The sequence below is a fragment of the Lemur catta genome, chromosome 5 (genome assembly GCF_020740605.2).
Source record: "Lemur catta isolate mLemCat1 chromosome 5, mLemCat1.pri, whole genome shotgun sequence".
Lineage (NCBI taxonomy): Eukaryota > Metazoa > Chordata > Mammalia > Primates > Lemuridae > Lemur > Lemur catta.
The window spans coordinates 36,681,844-36,702,176 of NC_059132.1; the positions used below are offsets into that span (position 1 = coordinate 36,681,844).

At 55.9% G+C, this 20,333-nt stretch overlaps 1 protein-coding gene across 1 annotated transcript in view; it reads right to left on the reverse strand.

Annotated features, from left to right (window-relative positions):
- Positions 1-20,333, reverse strand: part of LOC123638758 (nuclear pore membrane glycoprotein 210-like) — a 72,296-nt gene that overhangs the window by 9,889 nt on the left and 42,074 nt on the right. Inside the window, exons 10-19 of the mRNA XM_045552587.1 lie at positions 15,708-15,836; positions 14,511-14,638; positions 14,272-14,407; positions 12,662-12,724; positions 12,248-12,427; positions 9,701-9,781; positions 8,770-9,084; positions 7,660-7,818; positions 5,190-5,281; positions 3,353-3,527 (exon numbers count right to left, since the gene is read on the reverse strand). Of these exons, the coding sequence (XP_045408543.1) occupies positions 3,353-3,527; positions 5,190-5,281; positions 7,660-7,818; positions 8,770-9,084; positions 9,701-9,781; positions 12,248-12,427; positions 12,662-12,724; positions 14,272-14,407; positions 14,511-14,638; positions 15,708-15,836 (1,458 nt within the window). The remainder of the gene's footprint in view (positions 1-3,352; positions 3,528-5,189; positions 5,282-7,659; positions 7,819-8,769; positions 9,085-9,700; positions 9,782-12,247; positions 12,428-12,661; positions 12,725-14,271; positions 14,408-14,510; positions 14,639-15,707; positions 15,837-20,333) is intronic.

A 20,333-nucleotide genomic window follows, 5' to 3' on the forward strand; every position in this document is an offset into this window, starting at 1 on the left:
CCAAGAAAGCCACCTGCGCCCATGCGCCTCCCACGCGGAGGCCCAGGGCTGCCCAGAGCTTGGGGATGGAGTCACAGCTGATAAAAGCCAAGGATGAGTTACACAGAGCAAGGGTCATGCTGAATCACGGGGAGTTTCGGATCAGAATTTCAGCATTTCTTCTAGAGCACGCATCCAGGGGCACGGCAGACAGCCCAGGCCCACTGATGCGTGTCTCCTGTCCCTGTCACCAGGGGACGAAGGCATGTTGACTCTGCACGTTAGGAGGGCACCGGTTCTCCACTAATACACTGAGTGTCACTGGCCAGCAGCAGAGAGCTGTCCCTGCCCTGATGCAGGAAAGGACAGGTTACCAGGAAACAAAAAAGCTGCCCCACGCATCAGAACAAGAAGAGTGGTATTTAATTCTGCAAGGTGTGTAGGTGGTTTTAGAAAAACAGCCTGTATTAACTTGTTCATTTCTGGCAACTGCTGTCCAGGGCTGTCATGGGCGGGGGATGGGTTGAATGTGCTATGCACAACTTGGGAGAGCAATTATAAAATTCAAAATAGGTGACTAGTCTGCTAAGTCATTAGTTTCTGGGATCAATGGTGGTAAACTGTGGCTTTCTTTGCTCTGATGCCCTAGGGCAGAAATTGCATTTCCAGTTCCCAAACAGGCAACTTCGGGAGCTGGGCTCTTTTATGATGATTCCTTTCCCTGGCTGGGCTTGTGCAGGACTCAGATTTCTAAAACGCTGAAAGGCTGAAAGGCAGGGAGGAGATGGGTTAAATGCTCTCTCTCGAGTTGGTGTGAGTTTAAACCAGAAAAGCTGATAAAACCCCTAAGAAGGGCCCGAGAAGCCACCTCCCTGCTCCCTGGAGCCTGGCAGGTTCTCTAAAGACCGCGCGAGCCCCTCATTCTGTACCACGCGAGCTTCTGTCTCCCACAGTGACAATCACTTTGGAGCCTGTGGCCTCCTGGAGGCTGGTGTGGATGGGCGAACTTGACGGGCCATGATATTCTAAGGGACACCAGCTGCTATCTGGGGAGGCAGCCAAGGCAGCTGATTGAGTGCCCACTGTGTGCTGGGGCACAATGTTACCCATTTCACAGGTGAGAACACTGAGGCTCAAAGCACAAATGCCTTGGTGGAACCTGGCAGAACTGGGTTCGAGTGCAGGCGGGTCAGACATCGCTGCCCGGTGTTCTCACACTGAACAAGCTACTTCTCCCAGCAGCAGACCAGGGAGCTGAATTCATTCATCCGGCTGGGTGGGCTGCAGATTTTGTGGATTTTGGCTTCTACCACAGACACGATCTCTTCTTTGTTCATGAATTTAGTTAATTAATCTCCCAGCCAAGAGAGAAGGATCCATTTTGCTTTACTGTCACTTGAGTCCACATGAGCAAAATGTGAACTCACATAGCCCAGGCAGTGAGGGCCCCCAGGACCCAGCCTGCCCAGATTCCCCAGCGGGTCCTCCGGCCCACCCCAAACCTCCCCAGGCTGCAGGCCTCCCTGTGTCCCCTCTGCCGCATCCCCCCAGCCTCCTCTGCAGAGCCCAGTGGCCTCTGCCCTTCAGGCCCAAGGCCACCTCCTCCACCTGGAAGGCCGCCGCCCTCTCAGCAGCCAGCAGCACTCCCTGCCGCCCACGGGTCTGGTTTCTCCCAGGATGTGAACTCCTGGGGAGCAGGGCTGGGGTCTCACTACTCCCGGAGCCCCCGCAGCTCCCAGAGCTGCAGCCGATGCAGAGCCTTAGGTGACTGGGCTTCCATCACCTGCGAACTGCCCCAGGGCTCCTGCTGCCAAGGCACCACCTCCTACAACTGTGCATCCCCAGGGACTGACCACAGGCTGCACCCCACTCCGCTGCCCAGCCCTGCCTCTCCTGTCCCAGAGTGTCCTTTCTCCTCCTGACTGCCAGTTGCAGTCTCCTCTCAGCTCCTGCTCCCGTCCAAGCAGTGGCCCAAGGCCTTCCCCCACCCTCTCCTGCCCTGCACAAGCCTGGGTGCTCCCCCCACTCCCAGGGCTCCATGTCTGGGCTGGAGGCTCCACCCCATGTCCCACCCTGCCCCCAGCCTTCCTCAGGGAGCTCCAGACACCCCTGCCCGGTGGGCCGCCCAGCCTCACCCAGAGAGGCCACAGCCACCTCTAACTCCCTGGGCCCAGACTCCTCAACTCCTTGCCCCCATGCCAGCCCCCACCTCTGTGCTCCACGCCACAGTGTAGGACCATCATCAGTCTGGTCACCCCAGCCCTCCCTCCCCTCAAGCCCCACTTCCAGATGGTCACCCGGCCCACCCAGTGGTCCTAGCCAGGTCCCGTCCTCAGTCTGCTGGCTGGTTTCCCTGCACTGACCCCCTTTCTCTCAAGCTCCACCTGATGCGGAGCAAACTTTCCAAACACACCCCTCATCTCTGTCACTCTTTCCTTAAAAATAAAATCCAGGAAGTCCAGCATGGGCTTCAACCTCTTTACTGTGAAATGGCAACAGGAGCAGATAGTATCTACTGAGCACTGGCCATGTGTGAAGTACCATTCTAAGTGCTTCACACGTTATAAATAATTCATTTAACCTTCACAACGCTACTATCTCCATTTTACAGGCAAGGAAATGGAGGCACAGAGAGGTGCATTAACTTGCCCAAGGTCACACAGCCTCCTGGTGGCCGAGCTGGGATTGGACTCAGACAGCCTGGCTCTAGAGCCCACACTGTTAACCTGCACTGAACTGCCCGGAATCCGGTGCATTTCATGATCTGATCACAAAGCCAGACCCCGCTTCCCCAAACCCTCCGTTCCAGACCCTCAGCCCCCACCCGAGGCTCTGCCCCTGAACCTCACACACCTCTGCCCGTGCCATGCCTGACCCGCCCACTCTCAGAGGCTCCTTCCGGGACAGCACAGCGTTATCGTCACAGTCACAGGGTGCGTCTGTCTGCTCCTCAGAACTGACCGTGCTCTGGCCCGGGGCTGGCCCAGGGCAGGGGCTCCCCATCGTGGTGACGATGTCAGTGACCAGGCACAGTGGGCTTAGCACCAGCACTCCGGTCAGGAAGCTGTGGTGCCAATCCCAGCTCTGTGACCTTAGGCCAATCGTGGACCTCACTGGGCCTCAGTTTCCCCATCCATAAGACAAGGTACTTGGAATCAATGATCTCCAATGATCTTCGCCTCTGTTGGCCAGAAGATGCTGTGGATTTTTACCTGTCTAAGATCTTTGCTCCCAAGTTATTCCTACATAAATTCCTACCTACAATTTCTCAGCTGGAAGGTGAATGTATTCACTTTAACACCTGAGAGGGAGGAAATATTATCTCAGTGCCACTGTTTTTATTGCTCCAAAAATGGGGAAAACATGATCCTACCTTGACACCAACAATGATGGTTTCGTTGGCCCCAAAATGCTCTTGTGCAGTCACTTCAATTGTGGACGTCCCCATCACAGACCCTGGCACCAGGAAGCTCTTCTCATCAATGTGCAAGACAGGAACCTTCTCGGGCCCATCCGGGACACGGTAGCTCAGAGAGGCCGCACCATCCCTACAGAAAATGAAACAAACCTGGTTTTACAGATGGCGGCGGTGAGGAGCCCGGGTACAAGGCCAGAAGACCCAGCGGTCTGTGGTTTCCCGTCGCTCCTGCGAGAGGACGAAAGCCCAATCTCGGCCACCCCGGGCCTCAGGACCACGTGCCGTCAGCTCTCTGCAGCCTGGTCCGTCACCCAGGGAAGTGTCATTCGGAAACCACTGGTCCCAGGACAGCGAGGCTTCTCATGCTTCGGACACAAGCACCTGCTGCGGGTGCCCGGCAGGGAAGGAGGGACCGTGAGGGCAGAGTTTCTTTCCTCAGTGACGTGGCACCTTTGTTGTCAAAGACTGTTTCTGTGGCACATTGGTTTCCGTTTCCTGAATCGAGGCAGCCGGGGGTACCGGAGAGAGGACGGGGTTTGAGTCGACGGAAGCCAAGGCCAGGCCCAGCACTCCATGCCAAGGGCACTGTGCACATCCTGTCCCCTCTCTGGGACTCAGTGTCCTCAGGAGTGGAAAGGGAGCTCATTAAGGTAAGAATAAGCCCCTCCCTACGAGAGGGGTTTGTACACCACTGCTGCTGTGCTTGGATGGGAGACAAATCATGCAGTACGTTAATATCCTTTTACGCATTCATGAATATTATAAAGAAACACAAGGAGGAAAGGCCTCCAGCTCCCAGGGCCGGGCCCCCTCCCCTCTCTCTCTCTCTGGCCAAGCCCCACACACCCTCTCTGGACAATTGTAAGCAAGTGGTATTGCCTCCGCCTCGACTTTCTTCCCCCACCAACCCCCTCCACTTAGCCCGAGGAGCCGCTCTCCAGCCTTCACAGCTCTAGTTCCGGCTGCTCCATCTGGACCGCCCCTCCCTACATCCTCATGGAGCACCTTCCTCTGGGCTCTGGCTTAAACACCACACCTGGCTCTCTTGCAGGGCTTCTCACGCTCCCCTCCTGCAGGGCACCCGTGTCACTCACCTCTCTGTTCCCGGAGCCTAGCAGGGAGCCTGGCACTTAGTGACTCTGGGCTGAATGACCGCTGTGTGTGTGTGTGTGTCACGCAATGTGTAAGTGCTCCTGTGGCCTCTACAGCCCTCCACTATGCAGCTGCCATTCAAATGCAAGTCGTCCTGAGGAAAGGCAGCGCCTCTGAACCAACTGTAGGAATTACCTTTGCAGACCTGCCTTAACACAGCGCTTCCCAAACGGGGCCGTGCACCCCCCATCGCCCGGGATACTGTCAGGGCACAGCTTCCCCCTGGCAGCTGTGGGGTGGGGCATAGATCTGCATTTCCGTCCTCCTGGGTGATGCTGACACTGCTGGGTCACGGACTGCACTTTCAGTGGCAAAAGTTGAAAACACAGGGGCGGCGTTGGGAAAATTTAACACTTCCCAGCCGGTACTTTTGGCCCTTTTAAATGCTGAATTTCCCTAGCTAGCACGACAACACTTCTAGGCTACAGGAAGGAAAAAGGCATCCACGGCACGGGTTGGAGGACTGTGGAGGAGCAGAGGGGTCCACAGTGAAGGGAAGGACACAGAGGCCACCCCTCTCCAAGTGCGTCACCAACGATTCCCGTAAAGCCCCCACGGCTCCTGACAACTGCGGCACGTGCGCTGCTGGACACAAGGGCAGCGTCACAGCCCTGCTGAGCGCGAGAGCTGAACCACGCACCTGTTCGTCTGGAGCTTCATAAAGGAGCTGGGTGCCATTAAGATTTGTTCTGCTTCTATTCCAGGGTTGAGCAGCACCAGCTTGTCAAACACCTGGAAAAGAGGGCGGGTTTCATTTCCTGTGTGCCCTGTAGTCACCTCCAGGCCAGGTGTCTGCTTCTCTCCTAGCAGTGAGAGTCAGGGGAGAGAGAAGAGGAAGGGAGCCTCCCCACCTGCCAGGTGGCTGGTGACATGAGGGGAAAGGCTGACCTTCACAAGAAGCCCCAGGAGGGATGACAAAGGCAGGCGGGCTCACGTCTGTGCACCGCGATGGGAGCTGCTCCACGGAGCCTAACGCAGGCCTCTGCCCCCATTCCCAGTTAGAGAGAGCCTCACCTGCCAGGCCCTGTGCACGGGGCAGCACGCAGAACTACAGCGCCCAGGGCCTCACCCAGGTGTCGCTCTGCCAGGACTGAGCCTGGGGAAGGAGCCACCTACACTCTCCTTTCTCTCACAGAGATACCCTGCTCCTCACTGCCACCTTCTCAGAACAACCCCTCCCACCGCCTTGGCCCTATCTGGCTCCCTCTGTCTTGTCACACTCTTGCAGGACCCACACGGACCACACGCATGGGTGTGTCAAGACCTCAGTGCAGCCGATGTTAAACCTCGTAGTGACAGATCGGAGCCCAGCACTCCCAGGTGCTCCGAGGCCCTCGCTGGCTCCTGGAGTCCACGGTGGCAGCGCTTACCTGGGAACTCCAGACCCCTTCTCTGCGAGGCTCCCGGTGAGCTCACCCACTGAGTCCCCTTGTCTAAGCTCCTAGGGCTGCTGGCTTCTGTGGCCTCCCAGCCTGGCTCAGGGGCAGTCACGTGCTGGGCAGGTAAAGCTGTGCCTAGAGATCCCCACAGGCTTCTGATAAGTCCAGGAGGACTCCCCTTAAGGGCCTGAGCCCTGGGCCGGTGTCTAATGTCATCTGAACTGCTGGGTGATTTTCCAAGAGGAAACTGGCCTGTCTCCCCTCCCTCCAACACCCCTGTGTTCTATCCACAGCAGCCTAGATTTCTTCATCTGCAAGATGGGCCTAGGCCTAATAATCGTGGCCAGGTGCCCGAGGCTCACGCCTGTAGTCCCAGTGCTTAGGGAGGCCGAGGTGGGAGGATCACATGAGACCAGGAATTTAAGAGCAGTCTGGACAACATGGTGAGACCCAGTCTCTACAAAAAAATTTAAAAATTAGGTGGGCACAGTGGCGCATGCCTATAGTCCCAGCTACTCGGGAGGCTGAGGCTGGAGGATTGCTGGAGCCCAGGAGTTTGAGGTTGCAGCAAGCTCTGATGATGCCACTGCACTCTAGCCCAGGCGACAGAGCCAGACCCAGTCTCAAAAAACAAGACAAAAACACAACTAATAGTGCTTGCCAGGCCTGTTTCAAAGAGCTGTGGGATTCACGTGACATGATGCGAGGGGCAGCGCTCCCTCAACAGTGAATGAGAAACAGCCCTTGGGAGCCAGGGTGGGTTTTGGTGTCAGGTGAGGCACGGTGGACTCAGATATCACCTTCTGCCAGCGTGTGACTTTGAGAGTGAAGCAGCCTCACTCACTTTGACTCAGGGGCACTCACTGTGCAGCAAACACATACACAATAGGTTTCCTTCTGTTTTTCTTAAAACATGTATTCTTTGTCCTCCGTCTTTAGATGGAGACAAAGTTATAAGCTATGTCTCACTTTCCTGTTAACTTATCAGCAAACCCATAGCGCGAGCACTATGGTAAACGGCAACTGATTGATAGTGGATGTCGCTGTCAGGGAGACAACAGGGTGTGGTGCGGCCTATGGAAAAACGGAGAGCACAGCTCTAAACAAAGGGGAGGCTGCTTCTCGTCTCCCACTGATTTTGCCCTGGGGCAAATGCCGTATCTCCAGGAGTAGCTGACTATCAGACAGGCAGATAGAATCTTCCTATTTTTAAGTGCTGGAAACAAATAAAAGTTGTTTCAAAGGCCTGAGCGAGCCAAATAAAACATATCTGTGGGCTGGATGCAGCTTCTCTAGTCCCTGATATATTCAAACTCAATCTGCTGTCAGGTAGGGAAACTGAGGCACTGAGCTGTTCAGTGACCCAACTGAGGTCACAGAATTCGGAAGTTGCAAAGCCCTGTCCTTGTTTCTATGTTACGCCCAGAACGTACTTGGTGTTGTTAACTAGGAAGAACAGGTGCTTGTGTGAGTGTGTGGAGGCACACCCGAGACGTCACTCTGTGACCCTTCAGTCAGCCCCGCCTCCGGGCTCCCAAAGCACCTCTGCGCCCCGATGCCCACCACACTGCAATGAGTTTGTCTGTCACCCTCAGCGGACTGAGAGCTCCTTAGGGCCAGATCTCCCAGCACCCACACCTGGCCCAGTCCCGGTGGGACCCCAGGGCGGGCCACTGGGTTCCTGGCACTTGTTTTCCTGCTCCCACATGGCCTCTGTGGACCTGCCCTTACCTGGATCTGGATCTCATCAGACAGCTCCTTGGCAAGGCCACGCAGCTGCCCAGCCGTGGGGTCCAGAGCCTTGACCACCACCCTCAGCCCAGTTCGGCCTTTCACCTGGCCCAGCACGTTCATGGCAAAGTTGTACTGTGACGGGAGCCGGATCGACACCTGGGAAAGACAACAAATCTGTTTTCAGGGAAAAGGCCTGGGGTGACTGCATCCCCCAAAAGGCAGAGCTGGACAGCAGCCCCAGACTCCCCCCACCTCGGGTCCCAATGGCTGCCTGTCTGTTCACAAAGGCTGCTGCCTTCCTGCCTGGGTCGGGTCTGCTGACCCCAGGGCTGTAGATGGTAGTCACTCCGGCTGCGTGTATTTGGAAATTGCTGGGTCAACCCATGGGACCCAGTGGTCTTCACAGCAGGAGGTCTCAGTCTTTCATGCATGAAGATCACTAGGGGGACGCTAGCCTTTGCAATGTGTCCCCGCAGAGCCTGTTTTGTTATTGGGTCTCTGCTAGTAAAGTCACACGGCCCCAGTTCCATGCAAGCCATCTGCGGAAGCCCTGGGACTGGGAAGAAGACCCTCTTACCACTGGGTTGGGGGAGATATCCGTCCCACACTAGGCGAGCTTCAGGCAGCCTTTAGGAGACCCCATCCTCATGCCTGGGCCCCTCCCAGGCCTCCATCCTCACTATCCCGGATGAGGCAGGAAGTAGCCTCCAGCCCACCCTCCACCTGGGTCCCATGTGCCACTGCCCACATGGGACTGTGGCCTGGAGTCACAGTGGCCAGTGCCCAGTCCCGTTTCCCCACTGGCCTGTGGGGCAACCCTAGGCAAGGCCCTTTCTATTTCTGGCTTTAGTTAACACACAGAGCGGTGTAGGTGGTTCTCTACAGCACCCTCCCCTCTGAGATCTCACGTGCAGCCAGGAGCCCCTGGGCAGGACCAAGGGAAGGGGGACTTAGCCTCCGCCATGGAACAGGGGGAAACCCCAGGGCTGTCAGGCATTGTCATCTCTGAAAGCGGGTCCCTACAGATGAGACCCTGTGACCTTCGAGGACTTTCGTGACTTCTCTCGAGGCTGCTGATTTTGTTGCCTCCTCTGTTAGCAGACTTACCTGCCAACTCCATCTCTGGTGGTTAGCATCTGGGAGAAGGGAGGCCCAATGAGCTTGCAGGGAGGGCTGGAGGGGCCAGGGCCCTGCTGGGTGCGAAGGTGGGGGCCTCCTGGCAGACAATGTGACAGGAACCCTCCCTGTCTCTCGGGGTGCTGGCCTGGTGGGCTCTGAGCAGATGGTTACCTCGTGGTGCCGCCCTTGGAGGTCCAGGATATCCCACTTGGTGACAGACCAGTGGAAGGTCAGGCCTGGCACGGCATTGCCAAAGGAGAAAGGGTTCTGGTGGTTGGTGATCCCAGTGACATAGACAGGCATCTGCGGGGAGAAGTGAGGCCCCTTGACCACAGGGTTCCAGTACCAGGAATGCCAGCAAAAGGCAAAACTAGGTGCTGAACCAGGCTGCCCAGTCAACTCCAACAGCTACCACTTACTAGTGTGACCTTGGGCATGAGTCTTACACTTTCTGTGTGTTCATTTGCTCATCTGTGATGTGGAAATGGTCTGACACCAGCTTCATGGGACCGTAGCAAACAGCAAATGGATGAACAAGCAGATGGCACGTAGTAGAGTAAGTGCCCTACATGTATGTGCTCCTGTCAGGCACCAGTAGCTATTCTAGGTGTGCGCAGGTGACAATCTAGCAGAAAGCAAGCATTGGTTGGTGACTGTGCAAACGTGGAACTCGGGATGAATGATGCAACGCGTAAGAGAAGCTTTTGCTGGAGAGTGACAGAGGGTGTCTGGCTCACGTGGGGCAGGAAGTGGAGCTAGAGAGGGGCCAGTAAGCAGATGAGGGGGGCGTGAAGTGCTCGACCTCAAGGAACGGTGTTCACACTGTAGCTCTCTTGGAACCAGGATTCAGAGCCCAAGACCTCCCAACAGGCTGCTCAGAGAGCATAGGCAGGAGGGGCTTGAGAAGTTCCTGCCTCACCTGGGTCCCTGTCCTCATCCGCATGATGGGGGCACGGATCCTCACCGCCTGGAGCAGCACCACCTCCACCTCCATGAGATCCTAAGAAAAGAGTGTGGGGCTCAGGCCTGCTGGGCCAAAGACACTGAGGGGTGCTTTAGGAAGGGACCCCTCCCAAGGAAGGAGGCTAGAAGACACCTTCAGGATGCCCAGCACCACGCTCTTCTGCCCAAGGCGGCCTGGCTTTGTGGGTGGCTCGTCCCATGTGGGCCAGCCCCTGCCTCTCCGACACACCCCAGGAGTCCCAGCCTGGTTCTCTGAGCCTGCAGACCTATCTAATCCAGCTACTCCAGGTAAGCACTGCAGACTTAGGGCCAGGAATGGGGTCTGCTCTTCTCTGGGCTGAGCAGCGCTGACAGGACAGGTCTTCAGACCCTCTCAAACTCACACCCAGCCGGGGGGTCTCTCTGACTGAGCAGGGGACAAGGATGAATGTAGGGGCCTGGCAGAGTCTTATCAGAGCAGACCTCACACCTCCTTCACTCTCAACTCCAGTGGGTCACTCTGGCTTCTGCACTGCACTGTTGACCCACATGGAACCCAAGGCTACTAAAACCCTCACGCCCTTCTGACATGTGCTTAGCCATCTTCTAAACATTGTGATTTGGGCTTGATAAGCATTCGTTCCCCTTCTTGCTTCATCCTTCTCATTCCTCAGTCCCCTTCTGCCAGTCCTGGCCCACTCTGTGGCCTTGGGGTACTGATCCTGTGACCTGGATTAGATAGGACTGGAATGGCCACGTGGCTCTCAGGGCAAGACTAGCCTGCTGGGGTTCCAGAAGATGTCTCAGATGGGGCTGGAGCATAGCCCCTCCATTTGCTGACGACCACCAGGCCCTTTCCCCAGCACCTCTTCCAACCTGCCAGATGGGGGGCCCAGAAAAGGAGGGGCCCAGCAAAGTCAGACCAGAAGGAGGTGGACGGCCAGGAGGGAAAGGCAGGGCCATGCACCCATGTGACTGAACTTCCAGCCAGCTGCCCTTTCAGCTGCCTGCTCCAGGATGCCCATCCAAACCCTGCAGTGTCCCCAGGACAGGCTCGTGCAGTCCCAGCGCTTTCTTGTTGTCTTTACAGAATCCACACACAGGATCAGGGCATCCACCTCTTGATTCAGCAAGACTGTGTGGCTTAACAGAATACTTGGAGGCAGGCATTAAACATGCTGGAAAAAGGAATAAATGGACAAACTCCACGTTGGATCAAAGTCGGTCTCCGAGAACAAGGACTGGCTCAGGCCCCACCAGGGTGGATGCTCTCCAGCTCCCCCAGGCACTGTGTTTAGAAGCTCCGAGATCACAGCAGCGCAGGGAATGCTCCTGGGGCCTAATTCTGGAGGAGGCACAGGACGGCTGAGTGCTGAAGTAGGGACTTGCTCACAGTCACATTGCAGGACAGAGCGCTTTGCTTACAGACCAGGTTCCTGGCATAGCTGTGGGGGGACCCCAGAGCAGCCTTCCCTGTGGTGCTTCTGCAGGTCACTGTGGGAAAGGGAGCATCCAAAGGTCCTCGGTTTGGCTCCGAGCCTTGGTCAGGAGGTGGAAATGATCTCCCACCTCCTTTCTAGAGGATCCAAGTGGACCCTCTAGAAGGAAGGGGAAGTTGTTAGACTCTCCAGATACTGTCACCTGCTTGAAGTCCCACCGAAGGGGCAGGGAGACCCTCCCAAGGAGAAGACTCCCCTGACTCAGCCTGCCACTCCACTGCCAACCAAAAAGAGCAGACAAGAAGCCCCCACCCCATAAAGAGAACTTAACCTCTGACAGAGCAAAAGATGCTACCGGGCGACTCAGATGCTCTTTCTCTCCTGGAAATACAAACACAGGTCTGAAATACTGCTGGTTTTTAAGGATCCACCCTCACAGAGCACACTTCTGGAGACACACTGCAACCAAAATGTGCATTGCAGCCAACCACACACCCCATCCTCTTCCATCAGCACATCCTCAAGCCCTGCTTCAAATGAACCAACAAAAGGACTGAGAGCTCTGGAGCCCAGGGCTCTAGCCAAGTCTCAGAACTGCCACATGGTGGCCAGGGGCCACTGGTTTAGTACCTTAGGCTCCTCTCCTGCAAACAGGGATAGCAGGAAAGTGCACAACGGAGCCGCAATGACTAAAGGAGATGAATATAAAGTGCTCAGAGCAGTGTCTGCCATCATCATACCCTGAATGTCCCTGGATGGGGGCTGGAGATTGTGTCCCCTAGGAGCAGCTAAAAGGGCTGGGAGACTCGGCCTAGAGAAGAACAACCTCAGGGGTCCGGGTGCTCCCACGTCCACAGGGCTGTCCGGACAGGGGCACCAGGCAGGGACTGCAGACCCAGAGGGCAGAACCAGGACCCTTGGAGAGTGCCCTCGGGAGGCAGAGCCCAAACCCAGGAAAGAGGGCTTCATCCCAGTCACAGCCGCCCACACGGAATCCAGCTGCCCTGGGAAGCAGTACGCCCACCGCCAGGGCCCCCCTGGCGGAGCATTCGGCTAGCACCAGTTTCCAACGGTGCATCTGTTACCTGAGAGACGATGACCACCTTGCCAGTCTCCGCATCTACTGCCTGCACGAGCCCAGACACGGTGGCGTTGCCAACGGCGAGCCCCCGCACCAGCCCGGCACTGCTCACCAGCGCAATGCTTTCATTGCTGATGGAGAAAAGGATGTTGGACTGAGGCTGGGGGCCACCCTCGGAGGTGACCTGAGGGAGGAGAAGCAGAGGCTGGTCAGTACCTGCTGGGCCAGGCAGCCCGTGCCTCTCCCAAGGACAGCGAGGGCACCAATGCCAGAGGCTGGCACCTCAGCCTGTGTGATATCACGCCAGGACAGAGATCATCGAGGTGGGACACCTGGAGCCAGGGCAGCAGGCAGTGGTCTTGCTGGGGCCTGGCCCAGGCTAGTGATGGGGAAGGACATGTGGCCTCTTGGCTCTCACCTGCATCGTGGCCCCGATAAGCAGCGTCACCTTCCTGGGTATCAACCTGAACGGGGGAAAGACCTGGGACAGGACACACAAGACAGAAAGGACTGTTGTGCTCCAAGTTCACACTGGCCAAGCATAACTCACACTTCACATTTTTCACGAGAGAAAAACATGGTCTACAAACATCACTCCTCTGGGAAGAGTGACTGGCAGGGCCTGCGTCCCACCCCATTGGCCGAGGCTCTGCAGTTCTCTGGGGTGTGTTCTGTCTGTAACCATACTTCATTGCACCAAATGCTAAACCCCACGGGCCTTTTATTCATGAGTCATGCCTTTAAGCTGCAGTTCTCAGCTGTGGTCCCTGACTGGCAGCAGCAGCACTGCCTGGGGACGAGTCAGAAATGCAGATCCTCCAGCCCACCCTAGCCCTGCAGAGCCAGAGGTGGGTCCCACGCTCTGTGTTCTCACGAGTCCTCCAGGAAGCTTGCCATCCACTGGCGTCAGGGTTCCCTGGCTCCTGGGTTGCATCTTTCACTAAATTCTCCTATTTCTACTGAAAGAATGCCTTAGAGTAGTTCTCTACCTCAGTGCTCTCAAAGTTTGTCAGATGAGAAACAAGGAGCTCTGGGGGCAAAGACAAGCCCGGGCAGAGACCAGGGATGCTAGGGCCCCCGTCTCTGGAGCGGCGCAAAGCCCCACCCGCTCCCCAGCACTGCCTCGCAAGTTCCTGTTTGGCAGGAGCTTAGAAGTGCTTGTAGGTGGGTGAATGCATGAGTCGGCCAAGACGCTGCTTAGTGTGGGAGGGTTAGTCTCTGTGGGGCTGTGCTATTTATAGGCAGAAATGAATTCCTCATCACCAGGAGAAGAAAGGTGCACATCTGTCTGGAGGCACAAACTGCATCCGCCAGCTGTGAACACGGATTAGTGGAGCTCGCCAGCCCCTGCACGGCCCAGGCCCAGGGAGGAGGCAGGCAGCGGCCAGTTTCCTGCTGCTGCTGCTGGACAGACTTGCACATGATGTCTTGGTGGCCTCTCTGGCTGCTGTGGGGCTCCTGCCCTAACCCAACACCACGAGACAGCCCCACATCACACTGAGATGGTGCGGGGACCTCAGAGCTCCCTGCATCTGGGCACTGCCTACCTCGGGAGCTTCCCTGACGTGCCTCTGCTCGCACGGCACCCATGACAGGTGCCACAACCTCCAAGTGCCTTCAAGTGCCAAGTTCTAAGGCTCAGAACCAACAGTGGAAGAGTTCTTCCACTTATGAGCCCAAATCTGACTGAAGCTGCTGCCTAGTCACTGCTTTCTGGGAACAGCTCCTGTTTGTCCCCTTGCCACATGACAAGGCACACCCCTTATCTGAGCCACAGGGTCCCCCCATGTCAGAGAGGGAAGGCAAGTCTCTCAGTCCCTCCTCTCAGTCCCACCAATCTAACTATGCTGCCTCCTGGATCCCCTGCACCGGCCACGGCTGCCTTCCATCAGGGCACAGATCTTAGTAACAGCCTCTCCGTGGTCCGTTCTTAGACTGTCGCTGAAGTTCCCAGCCTGTCACAATAAAGACACCCCCTCTCCCCCACCAGTGGGCTGATCCCAGTGGTGTAAGAAGGAATAGTTTTACTTCAATCTGTTGTGGGGCTGAGCTGATTCTCTGGTGGGCTTTATCAGTCACACTTGCGGTCAGACTGGTCTGGCCAATTGCCATGCCGTGGACGAGGAACGTGGCAGTGTAGTTGTCGAGGGCTTCGTCAAGGGCCCTGAAATAGAGAGAGTGGCTGGGACTTCTCCTTCCAGACAGACCTATAGGAGAGGCTGCAGCTGTCCCCAAAATGCCCTCGTCTGACCCCTGGGAGGACTCACACCAACGTGACGATCTGGGAGGCTGCTTGGAGCTTCAGCTTCATGAACGGGAAATATTTGGCCAGGAAAGGCTTCTTGGAGAAGTCCAGCACGCGGATGTGTGCCTTCACTGTCTTCCCAATCTCCACCTACACAGTGAGGGATCCGGGCTCAGAGGGGCCTCTGAAGACCAATCCCGCCACCCCTGGTCCCCCACAGCTTCCTGAGATAGCACCACCAGCCTCAACCCCACAGGTCTGGGACTATGGACTACGAGCTAATCAACAAATGAAAATTAAGCACTCACTGTATACAGGGGGGTTGGGGATTCGTAGAGGCATAAATCTCACTCCCTACTCTTAAAGAACTAACAACCTTATCAGGGAGATGAGGCATGGTTTAGAACAGCAGCAAGTAAACAGTAGGAGTTCAATAAATGCACACTGACTAAATAGCTCCCACCTGGCAATGTACAATACAGTAAGAACTTTAGGAAATGAGAGTCAGGAATACTTAGTGAGGAAACAGAAATCTAGTCAGTAAGTTAGCAGTGGAAATAAGATTACAGGAGCCCATCTGAGGCCGGGGCAGAGAATGTCAGTGTTTTAGGCAGTCTAAGCCGCCTGAATATTCCACTCTCAATTACTAACCTTCTTTCCGTTCAGGAAAATAGGGACTTAACAGCAACCCTCTGGAAGCCTAGTTTCAGTTCCCTTGGATATTTAGAGAAATAAAAATTTCTTATTTATATGAAAGAAAAACCTAGATCTATCATTGATTCATCTTTGCAATGGCACTCAGCATTAGTGAGCTTTACTCATTTGCCATTGAAACTCCAGAGAATCTAAACCATGTATTCTGGAGAGAAAATTGATGCTCAGCAAGGTGTGTGCCTGGCTGGTTAGTAACCTACCCAAGCTAGAGGCCATGGAGTCCCAAGTCAAGGCTACTCTAGACACAACTTCAAGCAGGATTTACTGCCCAGCCTCATGGAGAAATGTCGAGTGGGATGAAGAAATACATCACCAGTGGTCACTCTGCATCATGTGCACAGGACAAAGGAGATAAGAGACAGCACTGTGAGCCCACGGGGTGGAGGGACACAGAAACCAGGAGAAAAACCAAAGGCCACAAGGAAGACACCTCCCACAGCCACGTCATTTTCCTAGGTTCTAGGAATCAGCAGAGAGGGGCCCACGTCACGAAGCTTCCATTGACCTTGTCAGCCACGTGGACGTACAGCTCCCGGATGTCTGAGACGTAAACCACGGCCTTTGCCGGGGCCGGGAAGGCAAGGCACAAGTCGTGGATCATGACGGTTGCTGTGCCCGGGAGCAAAGGGTGAACCTGTGAGGTCAGAGGGGCTGGGTCATGTGGGCTGCAGGGTCCCATCTCTGCTCCCAGAACCTTGGGCAGCTCTTCACCCTCCGCAGCAGACTGTCACCCCACGGACGCCATGGCCTGGGCCCTACTGGGCCAACACGTGAAGTAGTGGACAAGGGAAGTCCCAAACAGTGCCCTGTCCACCTTTCCTCATGAGCCCAGCTGCCAGCCAGGGGATGGGCCTGGGATGCAAAACATTAGGCAGGAACGGGCCACAGAGGGCAGTCACCTCAACTTTGCACATTCTACAAAGAGAAGAAAGTGGAAGCTGTTTTGAGGGGCCAGTCGGCAGCCTTGGGACACACAGTCGCTGGGAGGCAGAGTGAGGATTCAAACCCAGGAAGCCACATCCTATGCTGGCCACCCACTGCCACAGCCCTGGTGATAGAAGAGCACCCCGTGTCAGGGGCCGGCAGAATATGAGGCAGCTGCTTTCCAACAGCAGCTCTCACTTCGAAGTCCCCATGGAATGCACAGAATCACAGAAACTGGGAACAGACCGCAGGTCACCCAAGGCAAGCTCTCCGAGTCTCATTCATCTGCACAGCCCCAGCTCTGTGTGAAGCAGTGACCTCCCAAGAGGTTGGGAGTGAATGAACACACCTGAGCCGGTGTTTTCTAGGTTTTCCACTGCAAAGACACCCCCGCCTTCTAATCCTTCTTTTCTCTCCACCCACCTTCTAAGATCCACCTTAAAAAGAATCTCTCCCCCTGACGAGCCGCATCACCAGCACCCTCTCCTGCTGCAGGTGACAGGCATTCACACGTGTGACGTCTGTCTGTTTAGGGTGCACTTGCCGCACTTGTCACACTGCTCAGGTGTGTGTGCCACCAGGGTGGGTTGTGAAGCTGGGCACGGGGTGAGCCCTGCAGGCTGCCTCCCACCTCCACCTCAGCCTGGCTGTGGTGCTTGCGGTTTAGGGTCTCGTATTCATGGGCTATGTTTACAGCAAGCACTTCAGTGTCTACAAAGCTAGAATTTCAATATCAATAATCTATTAAAAAACCAGGTTTCTGACCCAAAGGAGGCATCCAAATGTGATCACATCACACCCAGGTTCAAGCCCTTTGATGGATGCCCAGGGCTCCGAGAATGAGCCCAAACTCTTTGCACACCCTATAAAGCCTGGCCTGGCCTCTGCCTCTACTGTAGTCTCCGCAAACACACCTCCCACCACCCTTAGGCTCCAGCCACACTGGCCTCTCTCATCCTCAAAGCCGGCTAGTGCCTGCCCGCCCACCTCAGGGCCTCACAGTCCACCCTAAAGACTTGGGACTCTTCTTCCCCCAGCCTTCAGCTGCTGGCTCCAACTCATCCCTCCGGCTCCAATCCCAGCTTTCTTCCCCAGGAAGGTCTCCTCCATCACCTGTGCTCACTTCCCTGGCTGGCACCACTGGGGCAGTCCATGTGGACCACAGCGCAGTGCACCCTTCCCCATCGGGCTGTCCACAGCCCTACAGAAGCCTCGGGACTGAGCCTAGTGTCTGGCCAGACCAGCCCCCATATGTGTGTCATGGTTAGCTCCAGAGTCCCACTCTGAGAGGCTCTGCACAAAGTACAGGAACTTGATGCATCTGCCTGCTTGGCTTCACGGAGAGTGAAACCAGCTTTGTTTAGATTTGGAAATTCTGAAAAATGCCTGGAAACCTCATATACCCTCATTGCTGATTCTTCTCTAACCCTTTCAATGCACAGTTGGGGAAACTGAGGCCGAGATAACAACATGGGAACACAGCCTGGAAGGGGCAGAGTGGGGATGGAACCAGGTGCCCTAACTCCCAGTTTAGGGTCCTCGTTGGACACCCTCCATCTCCCAGGGGGCGGGGCTTGATGCCTTTCTCGGCCAGCATGGAATTGTGGGCAGGGCCTGTGTGGTCTCGGCCATCACCACGAGAGCCTGGTGTCAAACATGGGCTGAGGGGTGGGGTCTGCGGGCCGTCAGGTCTCTGGTTTTGCCAGGACGAATTCACTCTGGCTTATTACATTTCCCACAAATTGAAAAATCAGAGAGAAATGAGAGAGTTTTTTGAGAACACGATTGGAGGCTCCAACTTGACACTTCTGCAAAAGTCACTGCTGTCGGGAGCCAGCATGTCTGTCACACTGTGAAGAAGTTACATGGTTCACCCCCTGCAGAGGGACCCACGTAGGGCAACGCAGGGGAGGGTGATTTTTTTTTATCTTATAATGTTTTTCCTCTCCTTCAAAAGGACGATTTTGCACATTTTAAACAAAGACATAAAATGGCGGTAAGGAAATCAATTCCTCTTCCACTCGATTTCCCAGAGGATGGACATCCAGTTGCCTTCTTGGTGACAGCAGTGGTGACGGTGCCAAGCTGCCATCTACAGAGCCTCGTGGCCTGGCCTGCCCCCAGGCTGGCACGTAGCAGCTCACTCTGCCCCACGACACTGCTGTGGCGAGCACTCAGCAGCCATTCTGGAGAGTCGGGGACGGCGGGGGCTTGGCCACTTGCTGGCAGTAAAGCACAGACCTGCACCCAGTCCCACCTCCAGACAGCACTCGCACCTCGCACCACACCGCTTCTCCGAGCGTCTGGGACCCGCTTGCTTCCTGGCTGACACACGGGACGATGTCTGTGGGGAAAGGAGGTGGGAACAATGCGTGCCCAGAACAGAGTCTAATTTCTGAGCGTTGAAGGTGGCACCTAAGCATGTCAGCAAACACTGAGCTGGGGGAAAGTCCTGTCATCAATTTGGAGATGACAAACACATTACTGCTCATTAAGTGGAGCCAGAGGCAGCTCTGCTCACGTGGGGACTGCAAATGAGATATCCACGGGTGCTCGCCAGGCCCCGAAGTTCTGCTGCGTCATCTCGCCTCCCTGCTTCCTGGGGCCCCATCACACTTCAGACTTATCCCCTGACAGGTGCTGAGTGTAGAGGAGTAGGGACCCTATAAATATTTCTGACTGTCACCAGAGACATCAGCTTCACTTCCTGCAGCGTGCCCATCAATGCCCCGTGATGCGTCAGGCAGTGCCATGCACGAGCGTGGGGGTCTGTGCCCCCAGGGACCTGTTCTCACAGCCTGCAGGGGATGATCCAAGCTCACATGAAAATCACCAGCACTGAGAAGGGTGGTGGCATGAGTGCTGGAGGAAACTTCCTGCAGGGACCCCGGCTAGCCCTGTGACCCTCCCACAGGCGAAGGCTCGGGGTGTGGACCACCATTCTCCAGGTCAGTCTCAGGGGAAGAGCAGGACACACCTGACTTCAAGCCCTGCAGCCGTCACCCACCACCCGCCTCGCTCCTGCCACGCCTCCACAGGTGCACAATTGCACCACAACCAGCGGCACTTCGAGGGACCCAGGAGATGGAAAGACACACAGCCGCGGCTCACAAGAGCAGGGCCTGTCGGCCTCGTTCCCCACTCAACCTCCAGCACCCAGCACAGCGCCTGGCACGGCATGGGCACTCGGACGCCGTGGAGTGAACGCGCCAACGAGAAGCGTGAAGTGCTCTGCGCACAGCAGTCTCCTTCCCCTGCTCTGATAGTCACGTGGGTTCCACTCGGAGGACTTATTTTGAAATGTAAAGAATTGCTGAGAAGAAACCAACTCTGAGTTTAAATTAGTCAAACACTCCCATGTGCAAGCCAGCCGAAAACGAAATAAAGGCCCCTCCAGAGCATTTTGGGGCTGTGTGGGCAGAATTCATCACAGCCCTGCACAGCCTGTGGCGCCTTGTGTGGGCATAAAAACCTCCATGGGAGCTCTGCCGTGTGGGCCCCAGGGGGCCTTCCGGAGGGCTTGGGAGCCGACACACACCCACGGGCCTTTCGTGCATCCCGAATGTGGATCCACAGTAAGAAAGAAACCTTTTCTATGAGCTAATTGAAGAAGCACTGTGGGCTTTCCTGTCTCTGTCATTCAGGAAAATGAGAATGCGGCTAACTAGCAACTGGAAAATGCCAAAGACATGTGCAGACTTCCTTCAGAAGCAACCATCCAATAGCAGCTGCTAGGACCTGTCACACACCGTCAGCACTGCATAGAAAATTCCTCCCACAGGTCAAGGAAGAGGTCGAAGGAACCAGGGCCCAATTTCCACTTGGAGTTCCAACAGTCTTTGGCACAAGCCAGACATGAAGGGGCAGCGGAAACCCCAGGGGTCCGTCAGGGGTTTTCCCCATGGAAATTTCTGGGGAAAAAGCAATTCTCAGGGGGCCTGCCACACAGGATGCTGCTTGCCATAGAGCCAGGCCTGTCCTGGGGTCCTGCCAGCAATGGGGCATTCTGTCCCACAAACAAGAGCCTGGTAAGGGATGAGACATAGCCAGACCAGGGGCCAGTCCACAACCCAAGGAGAGAATGCTACCGCTCTGTGTGACCATCTGTAACACAGAACTGCAGGGAGGTAATCCTAGAATCACAGCATTTTAGGATTGAACAGGGGGCTCAACGGTCTCCTGGGGAAACTTGACTCTGATGCTGGAA